The 21,298-nt window shown below is 46.6% G+C and overlaps 1 protein-coding gene across 1 annotated transcript; it reads left to right on the top strand.

The window, feature by feature from the left end:
• Window positions 1-435: 435 nt before the first annotated feature.
• LOC127332484 (uncharacterized) lies at window positions 436-7,432 on the top strand. The gene is made up of 5 exons (XM_071829361.1): window positions 436-1,232; window positions 1,329-1,501; window positions 1,612-1,697; window positions 3,293-3,528; window positions 6,469-7,432. The coding sequence occupies exons 1-5, from the start codon at window positions 536-538 to the stop codon at window positions 7,119-7,121; spliced, it is 1,845 nt and encodes a 614-aa protein (XP_071685462.1). The 5' UTR covers window positions 436-535; the 3' UTR covers window positions 7,122-7,432.
• Window positions 7,433-21,298: the final 13,866 nt, after the last annotated feature.

The following is a 21,298-nucleotide window of genomic DNA, read 5'->3' on the forward strand; positions in this document are numbered from 1 at the left end:
GGAGCATGTGACTGAGACATAAGCTATGTCTCAGCTAGCTGAAACATTAAAAAAACTCAATATTCAATTCGATCTGTTCAGGAAGGGGAAAAGAAAAATGAAGAGGAGAGTGAAGTGCACACTCGGGAGTAGAAAATTCTTTCCCTAAAATGGTTTTTTTTTTGAACAATTTCCCTAAAATAGTTGATCTCTTGGAAGCCCACATGAGCAAAATGGTCATCTAAATTGAATTGATATTATTTTTGACATTTGCTTTTGAGCTTTGGAAGATTTTAGTTACTTGTTGAATACATGCATATCGAATGCTTGTTGTGGAAGGCATGTGATTCGATTCATTTGCTTTTTCGTACGTACATGAAAGCATCCGGCCAAAGGAGAAGGACCGACTGGCGAGTGCGCGGCGGCTTTGTTACCTTTCCGCTCTCTCTTTTATCTTGTCTCAGTCGAGTGGCGATCGATCTATACTTTGATTTCCTGTGATCTCCACTCCAAAAACTGAGCAGCCTGAGACCAAACCCCAAGTCAGCCGTTCGCCATGGCATTTCCCATCGCCAACATCTCAGCCGTCGTCACTGGCGCGGTGCAAGCCGCCATGGCATTTCCCATCGGCAACATCTCAGCCGCTGTCACGGGCGCGGTGCAAGCCGCCATGGCCTTCGCTGTGGAGATGCTCCCCACGGACGTTACGAGGGACGCCGCACGTGAAACCGTGAGGGCGTCGGTGGCGTGGTTCTTGAGCCACCTGTGGGCGTGGCTCGTCGCAGCGAGAGCCGGGGCCGTCGACAATTTCCCGGTCGCCGCGAAGGCGGCCAGGAGAGCGGCGGGTTCCGCCGTTGAGGCCTCGGAGCCATGGGTGGAGATGGCGTCAAAGCTCCTGCTTCACCTCTACGGGCGGCTGATCACGGCATCAGGCGGGAACCTCCCGGACGGCGCCGACGCGACGGCCATGGGGGGAAGAGCGGAGCAGCACGTGCTGCTGCTCGCTCTCATCCTCGTCGTCTTTGTCTGCGGCGCCGTCTGTGCTCTCAGCTGCCGCACCATGAAGGGCCCCGGGCTCGGCGGGGCGCGCGTCCCCCGCGCGATGTTCGAGGCCAGCCCGAGGCGCTACTATTCTACCGTTCGTGCAGGGCGTAGGGCGCGGCGCGACGCGTCCGGCGCCGGATGGACGTTGCTCGTGGCGGCGGCCGTTGCTTATGGGGCCTACGCCTACCTAGCAGGCAAGACGCTCTACTGACGGAGATCGATGCCGCATTGCCTCCACTGATTGATCGGGGCGTGAGGTTTTGTAGCACGGGTTGAGAATGGTGAGTTTGTTGCCGCAACAGCAGGTAAACTGAGACACCTACGCTCGGCTCTCCAAGCTGAAACCGAGGCATGTCCGGCAGCAGTCGAGGGAGCTGCTGCACTCGGTTTTCATGTGGTGGTGTTTGAATCTGATTTGCAAATCCTGGTATCTGCACTCAATTCAAGCAGGCGCGAGCTATCTGAGATTGATATCCTAGTGCGTGAACCAAGGAGTATGTGTTTTTCCCCTCTTTTGAATCCTTTAGCTTGCATTGTCGTCGATTTTGTAATAAGGTTGCTCATGCTATGGCAAAGTATGGGTCGCAGACTGTGGAGGAGTCTGTCGGTTGGGCTGAATTTGCGCCAAATTTTGTATCTGATTTAACTGCAAGCGATGTTGCTGTGCAATCTGGGTAATGAAAGTTCTTTTTCTGCGTAAGCATCATCACCCTAACATTTTTTCTCTCGTGGTATGTAAAATAGTACTCCCTCGGAAAGACAACACGTTCCCGCTCCCCCCACTCACGTTGCCCCCCGAGGGCGGCCTTGGGGTGGCGCATGCTCGCTGGGGTAGGCAGCATGCTCGCTGCTACAACTGCTCTCATAGTTGTGGTATGCTTCCCATCCGACCAGTTTGGTCGTGCTTGTGCAGCTGCTGACGCTCTGGGGATGGTAGGGTCATCGGGTTGCCGTCGATCTAGCCTCGTTGACGTCTAGATCTGGGTCTGGCCGGGCATTACTAGCCAGTCTGCGTTCACCTTGCGATTGAGTCTAGTTGGGGCTAGTTCATAGTGCGGCTTCGGTTGGGGGCGCGCCACTGATTTCTGCTTTGTCTGCTCTACGCCCTCGTGATGGTGTCCAAAACTTTGAATGGGTTTTGGACCTCGGCGAAAGCTGCACATGGTTGTGGCATGTGCCAGTGATGGCGGCACCTGCGGGTGTCGCTTCCTTGTTGAAGGCGTCCCGATGAGGTCTCTCCTGTTCGAAGTGATGGGCTCCGTCCCTCCGCCTCAATCTGCTCTCCTTGGGAGGGCTCGCTTTGGGCATGCCTCTCTGATAGTGTCTTGTGGATCACCCTCTGACCTCTCGCTGGTATCGCAACCCTCTCGTAGAGTCGTCCTGGCTGCTTTTACACGGTTTGCTGAAGTAGCTGATGTCCTCCCTAGCGCCTTGGGGGGCTTTGCGATGTCGGATCTGGTCGTAGCCCTTGCCGGTGTGCTTATCCCAAAGCCAGGGGATGATGTTGTGTTCTTGGTCTGGACCTATCCCGAGCTCGAGGGGTGGTAGCTCTCGGGTCTGGGTGAAAACTTTGCAACACCTTTTGTCTATGCCGGTGACGATGGCGCATTCTAGCGCCATTCACCTTCTTAGGCATCACCGCAATACCCCCCCCCCCCTCCTTTGGTTCCTCAAGATCTGTTAGGTGGTCGACCCGTCGTTGAGTTCCCTGTGGATTGCAGTCTTGGTGCAGTGGAGGTTTGTTGGTGCAGACATGGCCATGATTGCTCTCATGCTGCAGAAAACAAAGCTCTCTCTTCATGGATCAAGTTGGCGCTCCGGCGGGCTTGATGTTACTTGTGTTGTCTTTTGTGTGATTTTCGGTTTGCATCTGGCGCGTGTGTTTTGTAACTCCTGGTTTAACTCCTAGCCGGTTGATGACTTCGTTAATTTAAAGTCGGGCTCATTTCAAGACTTCCATCTAAAAAAATAGTACCACGTAGATGTTGGAACATTTCAAATACATGTGAGTTCTTATGTATTGTATGCAAATAAATACTTATCCTTAAATCTCTAGGAAGAAATTGTTGCAATATGTGGAAAATAGAAGGGAATCTTTGCAATACTATGCAACATGAACGTAACGCTTGCAGCATTTTCCCACACTTATTGCAAAATGATATCCCATTGAAACCGCGGTGTGTGAACTTTTACAAAAAGACCCCAAAGAAAATTAAAATTACATCATAGTCAAGATATTTTGCACTAAGCACCCTCAAGGTTGTCGCAGAAACGCGATCAAGTCCGAGGTCACCGTCGATGAAGATGGGCTCGCAGTCACGGTCATCCACGCCTCCATCGGGGATAGAACCACTTGGGGAGGGTTAGACTTGGTCGGCCGCACCGAAGCCACCAAAGATCCTCTGATGGAGGACGACGAAACACGAGCTAATCTTGAGCTCGAGCGCAGCAGGGCCACCTTCTTGGCCGATGATAACAACGGAGATCTTGCGCCTTTGCTTGGAGGTTGCTGCAGGGATTGCAGATTTCACCGCCTTGCACGAATGCATCCACCTCACACGGGTCGTGCTCCTCTTCTTCTTCCTCCTGCCACCATGGCTGACCAGAAGGATCAAAAGAATGCGAACAACTCCTAGACCTAGATTACTGTATGTACGGAGGGTCCGGTCTCCCCTCTCACAATCATTCCGGCCAGTGAGGACACCATATTATGGGGAGGGGTGCCAGTAGATGAGCGGTGACTCTCTAGGTGAGGAGAGAGAGTAGGGGAGGCGGAAATAAATTGGAGACTAAGAGGTGGAGCTTCCGTACTGGTAACCAAACATAGACACAACTTTTCTTTTTTGTGAGGAATTATGAATCTGTTATAGAAGTTCACGAGGGGTATAAAACTTACCCCTAAGGAAAATGTGTGACTCCGAGGAATGTCATTAACAAAGACAGGTTGTAGTGAACTTCCTAGCTCTAAAACTTCTACTGTCATTAACATAATAAAATTACATTGAGGTCGTTGGACCACCTTACGACCACTACCACCGCGAAAAGCGAGCCATCGATTTGTCATTGTTGTTGCTCTCCTATTGGTGCCGACATGACGTTTTGAATGATAATCGGGAAGTCTTCATGCATGTGCCCCTAAGGACTAGCGCCCTAGATCCAAATTCGTTGCCATTGAACCCTTCATTTGATCTGGAAATCTTCTAGCACTAAATCTGTAACACACGTAGATTGTACGAGATCCATCGCTCCATGGGAGACGCGACCAGACAAATCCGTACCCTCCTCAATCACGTTGGCGAGATTTCCGCCGCTGAGGTGGACAAGGAGGCATGTATACCTTATTTTTGCCCCGCCCTACAACGTCATACCCAACATAGTGTCGCTGCCGGTAGACCAGTGTCTTAACTTTAGAGACCTTACTAAAACGCCACTGAATAGATAATCCTAAGGAAACATGTATGTATATAGTACTACATCCGTTTCACGAAATAAGATGTCCTCGTTTTACGTATTTTTTGTTTGATCAAGAATTACTTGAAATAGATAAAAAAATATCATTACAAAGTATTTTTCAACCAACAATACTAATTACATATAATAATTACATATAATATAGTTAAAATTTTGTTGCTCGATTTTTACGATGAAAGTTCGTCTTGAAATACGTGTCCACTTTATTCCTTGAAAAAGGGAGGTAGTACTACACAGTCTACACTGCGGGGTGGACTCAACTCAAGTCTCCTCCCCCGTGGACTTGACTCCAGCCCCAAGTCACGTCATGTGCTTCCTTTTTCTTTTTCTAACAGGAACTTAATTAGACAATACCCTGTTCAATTGGATCAGTTGAGGAGGGAGAAAATGAAAATGAAGAGCAGGTTGAAGTTCATTTTCGGGAGCAGAACAGTGCGCGCTGACCGACGCGTCCCGGGCTCTCGGCTGATCCAGCGGTGATAAAAGTTCTTTCCCTGAAATAGTTGATCTCTTGGAAGACCACAGGAGCAAAATGCTCATCGAAGGTGAATTCATATTGTTTTGACATTTACTTACTGAATGAATTTTGGAAGATTTAGTTACATGTTGAATATGCATATCGAATGCTTGTTGCGGAAGGCATGTGATTATTTGCTTTTTCGAACGTACGTACGTCGAAGCATCCGGCGAAAGGACAAGGACCGACTGGCTAACCAAGCTGGTTTTGCTGGGTTAGAGCATCCCCACTCGTTTGGGCTCCCCACGCCCAAATCCGGCGAAATTTAGCGCCGGATGGATGTAGTTTTTGGCCTGGGGAGGCCCATTTTTCCAGCCGCGAGCCCATGGACGCGCACCCACCGCGTGCATAGCGACGGCGCAGTCACCGGGAAGGGCAATCGTCGGAGTTCCCTCGACGCATTGAACCGTCGCGAAGTGGACTGGAGAGCCGGAACGACTCGTCGGGAACGGTCGAAGTGGCCTCGATGCGAGAACCGCCGTAATGGAGCACGAACTCCGCGGAAGAGCAACCGGCGCTCTCTGTCGTCGAGAGACCTACATATACGGTTTTCGACGGGCGACGCCATTCATCTGTTCTCTCGTCACCATCCTCCGTCAACCATGAGCGATATCTCTTGGCCATCGGACACCGACAGCGAGGGGAAGCCGCCTGGATGGCGCCATTGGTGGGAGCCAGCTGCATCGTCCAGCAGCGACGATTCCCCCCCGCCGGCCAGCGAGGACGAGTGGGACGACGAGGAGGAGGACGAAGAGGCCGTGGAGCAGGCCGAGGAGCAGGCCGAGGAAGAGGCCGAGGAAGAGGAGGAGGAGCAGGAGCAGGAGGAGGAGCAGGAGGAGGAGGACGAAGAAGATGATGAGGACGACGACGAGGACTCAACTTCCTCCGACGAGGAGGTGGCGAGCCGGAAGCGTCGCCGCGACGACGATGAGGCGGGGCCTTCTAAGAAGAAGAAGAAGTAGTTTAGTTTTAAAGTTTTTATATGTAATTTTTATGTTTATTCGAATTATATTCGAAATATATATATAATCTATCTATGTTGCACCACTTGAGAGTTCAAAGCTTTCGTTCGACGAGGGTATTGCCGTAGATCGGGAAGACGAGGGTTTTGCCGTAGATCGGGAAGACGAGGGTTTTGCCGTAGATCGGAGGCCATTGTCGCCGACAAGTTGGGGCCACGCGCGCTTTCGCTTCGTCCGGAGTCCCCGAGCGCTCCCCGGGGGGCCGGGGATGTCGTGGGATCGCCGGATGGATTTAGGCCCAAATCCGGACGAAAACGAGGAACCGGGGGCGCGACTGGGCCGAATTACGCCGTCCGGATGGAAAAAACGCTCGCCGGGGGCCTGTTCGGGGGGACGAGTGGAGATGCTCTTACCGTGGGCGACTGCACGGGCGGCTTTGTGACCTTTCCGCCCTCTCTGTATCATGTCTCAGTCCAGTACTTCAGTGGTGATCCATCTACTTTGATTTCCTGCGATCTCCGGCCACTCCAAAAAAACAGAGAAGCCTGAGACCAAACCACAAGCCAAAGCCGATCGCCATGGCCTCTCTCATCGCCAACATCTCGGCCGTCGTCACGGGCGCGGTGCAAGCGGCCGTGGCCTCCACCGTGGAGATGCTCCCCACGGACGCGACAAGGGACGCCGTGCGTGAAACGGCCAAGGCGTCGGTCGCCTGGCTCGTCGCAGCGAGAGACGGGGCCGTCGAAAATTTCCCGCCCGCCGCGGAGGCGGCAAGGAGAGCGGCGGGTTCCGCCGTTGAAACCGCGGAGCCATGGGTGGAGATGGCGTACAAGCGCCTGCTTGGCCTCTACGGGCGGCTGGCCACGGCATCGGCCACGGGAGGAAGAGCGGACCAGCACGTGGTGCTGGTCGGTCTCCTCCTCGTCGTCTTCACCGTCTGGGCTCTCAGCTGCCGCACCATGAAGGGCCCCGGGCTCGGCGGAGCGCGCATGCCCCGGGCGATGTTCGAGGCCAGCCCGAAGACGTACTATGCTGCCGTCCGTACAGGGCGTAGGGCGCAGCGGGACGCGTCCGGCGCCGGATGGACGTTGCTCCTGGCGGCGGCCGTTGCTTGCGGGGCCTACCTAGCAGCCAAGACGCTCTACTGACGGAGATCGATGCTGCGTTGCCTCTACCGATGGGGTTGATCGATGCTTCCGATGGATGAATATCGTTCCGTGTCGTCAGCAGCGGCACACACACCAGCTCGGAAGATTGGCGCTGTCCGTGATTAGTTTATCGAGTTTTCTTCCAATATTGTCGTTTCTTTCTGAACCCTTAACTTGTGTGTCCTTGGCGCCACTGGCACTTTCCTGCGAGCTTCTCTTCTCCGGGGTGACAGGATGCCAAACTGTGAGGACAACTAGTACATTGTATCTTCCGCCGCAAAAAATATAAATACATTACTACATCTTAAGCATATATTAGCACAATGTTTCCGGCGGTCTCATGCCATGCTGCATTGCACCACAAGATGCAACAAAATGAACTTTCTTCATGTGACCGTGCCGTCAGCAGCGTGTCACATAAAGAATCTTGGGAGATTAGGGATGTCTAAAGGTCGTGATTACTTGTCCAAATTTCTTAAAATATAGCTACTTCTTATGTATAGATAAAAGCTGTTGAGCTTCATGCACTAACCAACTATTACAAAACACCGATTTGATGGAAAGAGCGGGTGTATGGCTCTAGAGGCCAATACACATATATGAGCATGATAACATAAAGGTATGGCTCTAGAGGCACTCGCTGAGGTACGACCATTGACTATGTATGAGATTGAACTTAAAAGTCAACTCAATGCAACGTTAGCTGGTCTACTAAGGGGAAGGAACTCAAATGGTACCAAAGATCCAAAGCCCAATTTTTGTTGAAAGGAGATTCGAATACAAGATACTTTCATAGTGTAGCCAATGGCAGACACAGAAAGAAACTCATTCACTCTCTAGTCCAGGAAGAGGACGTGATTGAAGGTCATGAATAGCTAAAGTCCTATATTACATCGTATTATAAGGGACTGTTTGGTGCCCCTGAGGAATCTGATATATCTATGGACGAGTCCAGGATTGATGATATACTTCAAGTGTCTCCACAGGAAAATGCGCTTCTGACTTCTCCCTACTCCGAGGAAGAGATTACGAAAGCAGTTTTCCGAATGGAACACAATAAGGCACCAGGACCGGATGGCTTCCCTGCGGAATTCTATCAAAACTTCTGGGATATAATTAAGGTAGATTTAATGGAACTCTTTAGTGAACTTCATAAGGGACAATTGGATCTGTTTCATATCAATTTTGGTGAGATCATTCCTTTACCAAAAGTGATGGACGCGGAACGGATTCAACAATTTAGACCAATTTGTCTTCTAAATGTTTGCTTTAAGATTTTTACCAAAGTTGCAACTATTAGACTGAATTCGGTGGCTGATCACGTGGTGCTTCCATCTCAAACTGCTTTTATGCAAGGTAGATACATTCTAGATGGTGTTTTCACTTTGCATGAAACAATTCATGAGATGCACCGTAAAAAGTTGAATGGAGTAATACTCAAAATCAACTTTGAGAAAGCCTATGATAAGGTTAAATGGTCCTTTCTTCAACAGACACTCAGGATGAAAGGCTTTTCTGATGGCGTGCTCTGATTAATAACTTTGTTTTTGGAGGAAGTGTTGCAATCACAGTCAATGATGACATTGGTAGATACTTCCAGACAAGAAAAGGGTTGAGGCAAGGCGATCCCCTATCTCCAATATTATTTAATATTGTGGCGGATATGCTTGCTATTATAATCGAGAGGGCTAAAGTTGATGGCCAGATTGAAGGAGTGGTTCCCCATTTGGTGGATGGGGGCTTATCTATCATTCAATATGCCGACGATACAATTTTATTTATGGTTCATGATTTGGACAAGGCAATGAATCTGAAGTTAATTCTTTCAGCTTTCGAGCAGTTGTCCGGTCTAAAGATAATTTTCCATAAAAGTGAATTATTCTTACCAAAGAAGTCATAACCAAGAAAGGTGAAGAAAAATGTCTGCACAAAAGCTATTTGCCTTTGGCTGATGCACCCCGATTTCTGTTGTACTTCATGATCCCCTCGACGACACCAGGCAGTTGAAACACTACAACAATTCCCCTAAAAAAAGAAATACTACAGCAATGATCTAGATGCTGGAACAGATCAGAAAAACAAACAACTCATAGGAGATGGTACTTTCAGGCATTACCCTGGTTGTAGCCACAGATCGACATCCCATTTGAGCCATTGCTGCAGCGTGGCGGCGCAACCAAACCGATGCAGGGTGGAGCTAGGTAGTCCATACCTGGTGCACATGCACCAGGATCGAACGAAAAAGTTACCAGCGATTGGATATAACACTTCTGCTCCGGTGCTCCTCCTTGGCAAAACTCTGGCTGCGACAAAAACAAGGACGATGGAAATCTTCACATAACCCTTCGTAAGTGGGGGCATAATCGTAAAATTACAAATTCTGACATGTACGTACACCCCTATAGTGGCTCGTATGGCCCGTGTTATCTTGTACGAGTAATTTCTATATGTACGACGTACTAATACGGTCACGTGCATGTGTGACGTCATGTGTACCGAAAAGGCATGACATATAAAAGTCGTGGGCAGCTCCTCCTGCGTCGCCCCACACATTTCCCCCTAAAACTGGAATGAAGAAACCCTCGTCCACTTCGTCTTCAAAACCACGCATGCAGGACGTTGGGCGGTAGTTAGGCAACTGGGATGGTTACCTGGTCACGTGACCTCTTTTCTAACGCGACGTATAGATACCGTATGTATACATATGAGTATACATAGGTCGGATATGGGTTTCAGCGGGTCTAAGCGGGTCTAAGGTAAAAAAAACACAAATATAACCCTTCAACTTCGGTTAGGGGAACCATTTCATTCGGTCACGTACGCGTTTTTTTTTCTATAGCTAGCCTGCTGCTCTGTCCACGTTGTATATGGGCTGGTATGGATGGGCCATGAGGTGGGTATCCTTGGAGCGACAACGACAACAAATTCATCAATCTATGTGCGAATTCTTAATCTGCTAAAAAAATGTGCGAGTTCTTAAAAAAAAATTTGCAAGTTCTAAAAACAAAATTGATCTACCTTATGGTCGTTCTGAAATAAGGAAAATCTGCCTTTGTGGACTTGTGGTTCTATCACAATAATATTCGTCAGTGTATAAAAAATGTGTGTTTCCTCCAAAGGAGAATTAAACACGCATCGGTTCAGGTTGAGGACAATCCACTTTATAATTTCTATTGCATTGAGTTTATCATAAAAAAATATGTTGTAAAATAGCTCCAAAAGGGAAAAGGTGAGCTAAACAACAAACAGACAAAAGTTGTTTGATAATATATGATCAATGCAAGCCACTCTCTGCCAAATCTAGCTTTAGTAAAAGTTGAGTGTTAATCAAAGCACAAATATTGGAAAGAAGCTTTGAAACTCAAATAAAATTTATTTTGTAGTTTTCTAAATTCTGTTTGGTGATTTGGAATGAAATTGCTAGTTCACCAATATTGACCGTCTTCGGTGCTATTTGGTATTTTTTACTTGCAAAAGTTATCATATACAGTACTTTTTTTTTATAAACAATGTCAAAATAGTGCACCAAGGTTATTTTTCTCTAGCTCCGCCCCTGAACCGGTGGAGGGGCTAGTGTCGTTGTAGTGAATAGTGCGCTAGAGCGGCGGCGGTGGCAGGCTCCTCGTGGTGGGCAGGAAGATTAGAAACGGGAGGGAGTGCGAGCAGATGGACCAAGGCGGGGCATGGAATTTAACGCGGAAGCAATTGGTGTGAACTACTCGTATGCCTCTGTCAGTTTCTTGTGCAACCTGTTCTTGTGGAAATCGTGAGGGAGAGGGGAAAAGAAATCGGCGCCGCCAAGATTGATGCAGAGGAAATGTCAATGCTTGCTAGTATTTTTCTCTACAATAAATATTCTGATAGGTTTCTTTTTACATCAAATCTTTCGGTAAGTCAACTAAGAATTGTGGAGGGTTGTTCGTTGCCTGGATATGGCAGCGAAAGAAAAAAGATGGTGGACCAGTTTCCTTGATCACGTGAGTCAGATCATGAACTAGATGAGGCTCCATGCGATGTGCTGGACCGTTGGTGTTCTTTCGTCAATCAAAGAAACAAAAGGACGATGGTTGGGTAGCAATGCTCGATAAGGTGGACGGCTGCATGTAACAAAACGAAAATAGTTAAACGTGGAGGACTCTTTGACGATGGATTGGGTGGGTCTGCTGATGCTGATGTGGCATGACTGCATGTATAGAGAAATAGGTTAGTAAAGATGTGGAACATGAGTGCATATGCTCCCTATATTTCGAAATGCATCTTACATACATTTTAAATTTTAAAAAAATTGAAACTAAAAGTTCGCACGTACATCTTCACGTGCTACGTGCTCATAAAGTCGTTTCATAAAAAAATCAACTTATCATGTGACGTGTGTAAAAAGAAAAAATCACTGCTAAAAATAATACTTTTTACAAGATAAACTTTCTCTTTTTTATATAGATCACACAAAATATTGATTTTTCATGAAACTTGACGAACGCACGTATATTATGGAGATGTACATGTAGAATTTTTTATCTAAATTTTTCTACATTTCAAAATATAATTTTTTGGTAGAGGGAGCATACGCACCCGGGAGCCGAACTGAATTTTCGTACATATAGGATCATTTTTACTAGAAAAAGGACGCGGGTCGCTTAGCTTCGCTTCGCCCGCTGACAAGTGGTGTGGCCTGGTGTGTTTGAAGCCTCCCGCGGATCATAGGTGGCGGACGCGGTGCAGGTCGAAGTGTGGTTTTCTCTTTTTTCTGTAGATTCGAATACGAAAACCGAAATATACTGCGAACCGAGTATCTAAATAAAGTTTTGTTTTCATGGTTGTGCTAGTCACGTCGAGATCTACAACACTAGATCCCATCTTTGTAGGTTTGGATGAAACTTTTTTTTTTAACTACCTGTTATGCCTCGGTTGCACTGTCTTGGGTCGCTTTTGCACCGCACAATGTCGTGGAAGTGCACTGCCGTGCACTGCTCTTTTGTACCACGTTGCACTGCCTTGGATCACTTCTAAACCGAGCGGTGTCCTAGCAGTGCATCATCCGTGCATTTGCCTTTTTTACCACGTTGCACTGCCTTGAGTCGCTTTTGCACTGCGCGGTGTCCTGGCAGTGCACGGGCGCACTGCCTTTTTATACGGCGTTGCACTGCCTTGAATCGATTTGCACCGCGCCGGGTCCTCGGAGTGCACCGCCCGTGCACTGTCTTGTTGTATGGCTTTGCACTGTCTTTGTTCTCTTTTGCACCGCGCGGGGTCTGGCAGTGCACCGCCCGTGCACTGCCTTCTTGTACGGTGTTGCACTGCCTTGGATAGCTTTGCACCGCGCGGGGTCCCGCAGTGCACCGCCCGTGCACTGCCTTCTTGTACGGCGTTGCACTGCCTTGGATCGATTTACACCGCGCAGGGTCCTCAGAGTGCACCGCCCGTGCACTGCCTTTTTGTATGGCTTTGCACTGCCCTGGTTCGCTTTTGCACCGCGTGGCTTTTTATCTAGTTGGACTACCTTAGATCCTTTTTGCACCGCGCGGTGTTCAGGAAGTGTTTTGTCGCGGTGCACAGTTTTTTCTCTTTTCTTAATGATGCAGGGGTTGGGAGACGTGGAGACCATTTAAATGTTGGGTAGTTGCACGCGGGGGAGAGACTACTGTAGCGCAGCCACGTGTCATGCGTGGAGCGGCTCGGCGAGGCCCCGCGTGCGCCATCCCGCGCATTGGCAGCAGCGCGCGCCATCCCTAGTCATTCCCTATATATGATAGGTGCAGATGAAACCCGGTACTCACATGGGTAGCTACACACCCCTTCCCGAGCCAACATGTGTCCCTTCGGTCAAACCTTATTATCCACTCCCACCTCTTACTGTGTCCGTACTTAAGGGTGGATTAAGATTAGCGCTCCCCCTCCATCGAACTCCCCTCCCCCAAATCAAAAAACGGAAGAAGCGAGGTGGTGCCCGGCTGATTCCCAAATCGAACTCGCCATACACCGTCGTTGTCAATTGGAGAGCAGCGGAGGCACATCCGCGTCCTCTATCTCGCGGCCGGTGGTAAGGCGCCTGGACGGGGTGGCAGCTTGGCGCTTGGGGCTCCATGACGAATAGGGGCGGAGCTGAACGATGATTGCCGGCGGTAAGCCGTCTAAGCTGGTCGCCGCCGCTGTGAGCTGCGCACAAACACGATGACTCTCCAACACGATTTCTGCATCGTTTCCGCGTCGAGCTCCGCCTCTCCGCATCGAGCATGCAGGTCCCACGGTTCGCGCAGATCGAGAAGATGCCCTCCGTCACGAGCGGATTCGACCGTCGCTCTTCCTAATTCCCACCACCGCCGCTCCCCGCTAGCCGCGCCGGCCTTCACTTAGCTTGAGCCGCTGCACCCGCCGCTGATTCCTTCTGACGCGGGCGCTCCGCTCGGCCCCCTGTCCCGCACCTGCTGCTGGTAGGGGCTCCGCTCCGCAGCAGGCTCCGCCAAGACGCGCTTGACGGCGGCGGCTCGGCTGATGCGCGCTCAGCGGTGGCCTCCTCTTAATTTCTCGTCGCCGGTGGCCTTCCCGCATCGAGTGCAGAAAGCTCCCTCGTGCTCCTCTGCGGCGGCAATTTGAGAGACCAGGCAGGCACCCTGTCGCACCCAGGCATCCAAGGAGGGGATTCATAGGGCGGGGGCGGCGTCGGCGCCGCTGCTGGTCGTCGGCGCCGCTGCTGGTCGACGGCCGCCGCGCGAGGTTGGGAAATATGTGAGGAGACGCGGACGGAGGTAGGAGACATGTGACAGGTCGGGTCGTTCAGGTGTTTAGGTGGGGGATTTTCTCTCGCATTTTTTTGTTTGGTTTAACCACAATGATTAGCCAATAGCTACAAAACACGGTCAACAGGCGAGGGTACCAGGACGGAATCTCAACGCAGATCCGATGGCAACCACCGCATGCGTAGCTACCCATGTGAGTACCAAATCCACTCTCATGATAGGTGTATCTCATTCCTACATGTAAAGAAGGAAAACAAAATATTCGTGGGAAGGCAATGAGCCAAAACCTATCAAGAGCGGCCGTACTGCCTCCACCTCTACATTCTACATAGATTAGTTCCCCCTCCTCTAGTCGGTTTCACCGGTGTCAGGAGAGGTGAAAAGTTTGATCTATGCGTGGAGTTTTTAATAAAAGTAATGTTTTCACATATAAGGTTAGTGTTTTATTACCGTCTTCTTCTTGGCCTCCACCTAATTGAAATGACATCATCTTCAATAAGTGATCTTTGATTTGTTCGGCAACGAGATCTCCTTCCATACGTTAATGGTGGTGTTGGAAAATTACAATTCTCTATGTGCGAGCCTTCAAATCTTGCTTCACGGGGTCGATTTTGGATCTTTTCTCATGGTTGTCACGAAGAGGATTGTCCTTACAATATTTGTCCCAGCTGCATTCGAAAAAATACAAGATTTTAGCATAAAAGAAGTAAGACTTTAAAGACCTTGAAGATTTTTTTGTTTTTTAGACTTTATTTTGTAATCAAGATCTTGTATCTACTATTTGTTAATATAAATATATGGTATCGATTGTCAAAAAAGAAAGGAAACCAAAATATTTTCTCGAGAACCTGACTTTTTATCAAGAGGAAAGTTGACATATTTTGGATACACTTGATTTGATTGCACTAGGAGTGTTGATAAATTAATACTCTCTATACCAAGATCTGGTGAATATTAGTTTTATCCTAAGTACCAAGTTTATAGAAATAATATCAGCATATAGTAACAACGCATATATCAAAAAAAAAAATTAAAGTTTTACCTATATAGGAAAAGATATCGAAGGTTGTTGTTTTTAGGGAAACAATGAGACTCTGTTGTGAGCTTTATTAATCAAACTAGCACAGCGGCCCTCGCAAATGCGAGGGCATCATCTTTATTAATTAAGAGTGTGTGAGAATTAAATACATGGTTTGAGACATATTCATATTATGCAATGTGTTTAATGAAGCTCTATGAACACCTAGTTTGCTAACTAAACCATCACATGTGCAGGCAACATCTATACCCATCTTTATATTGTGGATGAATGTCTATTTGCCATTTTGGAAGGACCATATTTGTGATCATTTTTGCTATTTGTACATGATATTGCATTGTTACATACAATTATATTTATCTCATGGCCTATTATATACTTTTTATCATCCTTGAGTTTATGGAATGTTGCTGGGTACACCATGTTAACATTCATATACACAATCATTGGTATTAGATGCAGAACTATAAAGTTTATTTGTGGTCTAAATAATGATGTTGTTTAGTTGATAGTGAAAACTGAATATCATATTAAATTGTCTTAATGAATTGAATAAGAAATAATTTCTCCAATTCGGTGCACATGACAATACGAACTTTCATTTTAGTTTATTTTACAACTTCCCTTCTCTTAATTACATAATCCTCTTGTAATACATGACATTTTAGAGCACTTTATTTTGAAAAGATTTATCAGTGTTATTTTATTTTCCATGTTCACAATGACATATTTACATATGGTCAGATAAATATTGAGAAGTGACGGTCACCTAGCAATATACACAAATAGATTGAGCGGAATCGCCAAACCGTTTGGCTAAGTAAGTACAATGGCGATAGAACTGCAGACCGTCGGCCTGCGTGCACCCAAGTCGCACGGAGATAGCGGTTTGATTAGATTCTTGATAGAATTCTATGACATCCACCAAACTGTCGGTGCCCATGGTGTAGAATTTCTGCCGATAGAAACGGGCGTCGGTGAGCGGAATAGCCGGCCAATGGGCTTAAGTACTTACAAAGGCGACAGGCCGGACCGCGCCGAAGTAGCATGGATAAAACGGTTTGATAAAATTATGGTAGATGTTCAATGCCATCTACCAATCTCTCGATCATATAGAATTCCTGCCGATAGAAATGGGCAGTGGCGAGCGGAATCGCCGGCCAGTGGGCTAAGTACGTAAAAAGGCAACACAACCACCGATCGCCACCATGCGTGCACCGAAATAGCATGGAAAGGGCAGTTTGATTTGGTTCTAATAGATGATTGAGTTTCATGCCATCTAGCAAAACGCCTGATAGCCGCGGTGTAGAATTTATATCATGGAAATGAGCAGCGGTGGAGGACAAATGACTCGGGCGAAACGATAATACGAACTTTCATTTTATTTTATTTTACAACTTCCCTTCTCTTAATTACATAATCCTCTTGTAATACATGACATTTTAGAGCACTTTATTTTGAAAAGATTTATCGGTATTATATCTTTCCATGTTCACAATGACATATTTACATATGGTCAGATAAATATAGAGAAGTGACGGTCGCCTAGCTATATACACAAAAACGATTGAGCGGAATCGCCAACCGCTTGGCTAAGTACGTACAAAGGCGATAGAACTGCAGACAGCCGGCCTGCGTGCACCCAAGTCGCATGGAGATAGCAGTTTGATTAGATTCTTGATAGAGTTCTATGACATCCACCAAACTGCCAGCGCCCACGGTGTAGAATTTATGCCAATAGAAACGAACATCGGCGAGCGCAATAGCTGGCCAATGCGCTTAAGTACATACGACAGGACGGACTGCTAATCGCCGCCATGCGCCGAAATAGCATGGAGAAAACGGTTTGATAAAGTTATGGTAGATGTTCAATGCCATCTACCAATCTCTCAATCCTGTAGAATTTCTGCCAATAGAAACGGCAGTGGAGAGTGGAATCGTCGGCCAGTGGGCTAAGTACATAAAAAGGCAATAGAACCACTGATCGCCGCCATGCATGCACCGAAATAGCATGGAAAGAGCAGTTTAATTTGGTTATAATAGATGATAGAGTTTGTAATAACCCAGAACATAGAAACAACGAATGGTAGATTTAGAAATGGGATGTGCATTTCATCGCAAAACGGGGAAAATTTTCGCGCTTTATTGCAACTAAACCTAAGAGGGATCGAGGTTCTCTCTCATTTTGCAATTAGGGTTAGGCAATGTGAGTTAGGGAAATTTCGACATGATCTCTTTTGTATCTTCTTGATTTGGGGAATGATTTCATTTGACAAGTGTTAATACATTGAACAATAAGCATTACACAATATAAATATGGAATTCACAATTCAAACACAACTTATGAATTCAAATGACTTTGAATTTCAAATTGAATACTAAATACAATATTTAATCAAGAATATAAACATTACATAAGACAAAAGCTCATAAACAAAACTTGAGCTTTATTGATACACAACACAAATTACAACGTCTTTACAATATTCTTGATACAAGAATTGAGGAATAATAAACAGAAATAAAAAGGGAAAATTACAAGTTTGACCTAAACTAAAACCTAGACTAAATGACTTGAAGATGATCTTCTGGCCATATTTCACTTCAAACCTGCAAAACAAATCACAAGTGCTAGACATGATACTAAGTGTTAGAAATTCAGTTTGGACGGATAGAACAACATCACAGAAATTCAGTTCGGACAGTGAACACTGTCACTGCACACTTGTGCTTGTCCAAAACCTGGACAGCACATGATAGGGTCAGGCAGACCAAACCTGAGCAGCCACAGAGGGCTCAAGTTTCAGCATATGAGAACTGGTGCTGATCAAGCAACAGCAAGGCAATGCAAGAGATGAGTCACAAAGCAGACCAGGCCTGTGTGTCATGGCCAGAGTAGAAGTAGGGAGCATATAAAAGGAACACAAACCCTAGAACCATGACAGTCGACCAGATAGGATAATTCACCAGGTAAGGGTGAAGCTAGAGCAACACAAGTTCATCCAGTTCTTGCTCAAGAACAGCACCAACACACACAAACCACTTATCCAACAGAGATCATGGTGACCTAGAAGATCAACCAGAATCTGGAGGTGAAGGGCTGTGCACAAAACCACAAGTCTGCAACAACACAACATTTCATTCTAGGAGCTGGAACAAGGTATACCAAGTTCCTGGATAGATCCAATGGATCTGATCCATAAATCATGCATAACACAGTCATGGGATTGAGCAGATGCTCAAAGGGGTAAATCATCACTTGGTTTTCACCAAGGATCACTGCCAGTCCAGAAGCCACTAAAATGGAAATCATCCAGATACAGATCTTGTGCACAGAAGCTAGCAATCATGCACAGATGCACACACTAGCAAGATCTTATGCACAGATAGCACCAGTAGATGTATTGCAATGATTAGCAGCTAATAAAGACTACACAGAAAATCCTAAGCATATAACCATCAGTAAACCCTAGATTTCATCACAGGCAAGCATATTGGCATTCATATCTAGTATGATCCCCAAATATGCAAGCAAAGTTGAGTAGCCCACAAAGATCCAATCAAATAGGTGAGCAACCAATCAGTAGCAAGGCTACTGAGGTCACATCACACTTAGCCCCAGTTAAAATTAAGCCAACTAAAGAACATCATCATCCAGAAATGGATTCAGATTCATTTGCTTGTTAAATAATCATGAATAGCAAATTCATTACAAGCAAATAACTTAAATCATCACTGCATAAGCAGTTCATCATAAATCAATTTAATTCAAGCATGAATATGTAACAAATTCATACTATTTATTGACAGTAGCACACTGTAGGGCAACACAGCACCAATCACTGCATCATAGCCACTGGATCAAGTCCAGTGAGCTAGGATAAGCAACAGCACAAGTAAGCAGTAGCATAGTGATGCTTGAGCATCAGCATCAACAAGGAAATGGATTCACTTAGCCACAGAATTAATCAGCAAGCAATCACTGACATTTAATTGATCAAATGGATCAATTGAATCAAGTCAAGCCACACAGATAAGCTAGCCCACAAGAAATGGTTGATCCAATGGATCATTGGCTTACACAGGAAGCACAGAAGTATTTCACAGGCACCACTGGCACTCACAAGTGTCACTGATGCACTGCAGTACACCTAAACACACAAGTGTAGATTGCCAGTAAGCATAGCAAGCCCATAAGCATGAACAGCATGGCATAGTAAGCTCATAAGCAAGCACAGCAGAGCATAGCAAGATCAGAGCATGCTAGGAGCAATAGATAAGCAACACAGAGAATGTAAAGCAAGCAAGGCAACACTGGCCAGTACCAGAAACTGGTGATTTGGCCATAAGCTTGCAGAAAATGGAAGCACAGGTAGCTTAGGCAGCAATTACATGGCTCTGTGTGATCACAGGATCACCAGAGAGCAGTACAACAGAAGGGAGAAGAAGCACAGTAGCTTGGGAGGCGCACAGACATGGAGAAGAGAAGGAGGAAGTGAAGATTACTTACATGCGCCTGGTGGCAGAGGCTAGAGCATGGCGAGGCAGTGCTCGCGCGGCCATAGCAGCTGCAAAGCCAGGGTAGGCGCCGACGTTACGCCGACGAGCACGAACACCACCGTAGCACAGCCCCGGAGACAACGGCACAGGTACTGCGAGCAGCACCCGCGCCAGGTCGGTCTCGGTGGCACACACATCGACGGCGAGGACGAGGGTTCGCCGGAGATCGCCAATCGCCAGAGGCGATTCTCCACGAGATCCAGAGAAGAGGCGATTCACCAGGAGAGGAAGCAATCGAGGAAACCACGCGGACAGATCGATAGATCGTCTCGCGGCGGTCCAGATCTGGTAAGTGGCTAAGGCAGGGGAGCATGGAGATGGCCGGAGCGCGGCGGCGGCCATGGCGGCGACGCCATCGCCACGGGCGTCGCGAGAGTTAGGGTTAGAGACGAGCGAGTGAGAGAGACGAGTGAGAGAGTGAGGTGGGCCACATCGGCGCCACCGACCCATTATGGGACATGCCTTAGTGGGCTGTCCCATGGGCCTTAGTTAAGTGGGCTGGCCCAATAGGAGCCAGGGGTATTCTAGTCTCTTCACTATTTAGGAAAAAGCCAGAATTTCACCAATTTTTAGTAAATAAAATACAACTCAATCCATTAAATTTTGGATTGGTGAATGAAAAATAAATCTTAACCTAAATAAAATATAAAATAGAATTTAAGAAACAAATTCAAAAATATGAATTTGATGAATTTAAAATAATGACATGAAATTTCAAACTATTATTTTCTTGAATTTAAAATTCAAGGAAAAATCTCAAATAAGTTCAAATAAATATTTTCAAACATTTCAAAAGGAAATTCTCTTATTCCAAGTCATTTCTTTTGAAAAAGGTATTTTCCAAGAAAAATACTCTATTCCTTTTTATTCCAAAAACTATAGAGGTAACTCTATGATTTCAAATTATTTTTGGAATGAGTAAATGAATCACCAAGTAAAGTAGTTTTACTTTGAATTATTTTACTTTATGTGAATTAAAATGATTTACACTTTTAAATCAATTGCAAGTTACTGCCAAAGGCATAAATCTTTAACTCAACCCTAAATTGCTATAACTCAGCGGGGTAAAGGGATTCAACATAAAATAATACATCCATGATTGCATTATTTGGATTTTATAACATTGTCCTTACCGGACAATGATGCTTCTTACAGAACCCGAGGTCCAGGTTCCATCAACTGCATTGAACTGCACTATCTCGCAGTCCACAGGCAAGTTCACCCTTGCTCATGTCAACTTGATTATTTTCTACTACTTTAATGCAAAGCTATATAATTATCACTCCTGCATCGCAAATAAAATGTTACTTTCCAACTATGAATATGACTATGTGGCTGGCAATGGAACCATGGTATGTGTTGATATGGTGGAGGTTCCATTGCATGGGTTATATCACCCTAGGATTAATTACCAATGCCGTCCAGTGATTCTAGCGCCGTACAAATCGCGTTAACCATGAGATCTATAATGGCTCTAGGGAAGCCAGCCGTATCTTTTCCCTTCTGCACGCCAACGGATTGGTAGAGCTGGCGGGGTGTTGGAGGCACTGTCGTAGGTTGGGATAGCCTTTTAAATCCCCATCCATTAGTGATGATAAGCTCTACGATCTATGATGGATTGTCCGGCGTACACCGTGAGTAAAGCCGTATTATCAGAAGAAGTCTACTGGGGGTGTAGGGTCGGACAAAAGGGTGGGTTTGCAGTCGCGGAGAAGGCGGTGTGGGCTTGGATTTTCATACCTGGCCTCACACCCAAGGAAGTGTGAACGGAGGCAAGTCCCCGCGGATGGCAAAAAGTGTGGAATCTCTTATGGGAAAAGTAACGCACCTCTGCAGAGTGT

This window comes from Lolium perenne, chromosome 4 (assembly GCF_019359855.2).
Source record: "Lolium perenne isolate Kyuss_39 chromosome 4, Kyuss_2.0, whole genome shotgun sequence".
Classification (NCBI taxonomy): Eukaryota; Viridiplantae; Streptophyta; class Magnoliopsida; order Poales; family Poaceae; genus Lolium; species Lolium perenne.

Coding starts and splice junctions, on each gene's coding strand:
- LOC127332484 (XM_071829361.1), top strand. CDS start 536: ATGGCATTTCCCATCGCCAACATCTCAGCCGTCGTCACTGGCGCGGTG. Junction 1,233..1,328: donor AGCAGGCAAGACGCTCTACT/GACGGAGATCGA, acceptor CCGCAACAGCAG/GTAAACTGAGACACCTACGC. Junction 3,529..6,468: donor TCTTGCGCCTTTGCTTGGAG/GTTGCTGCAGGG, acceptor AGTGGTGATCCA/TCTACTTTGATTTCCTGCGA.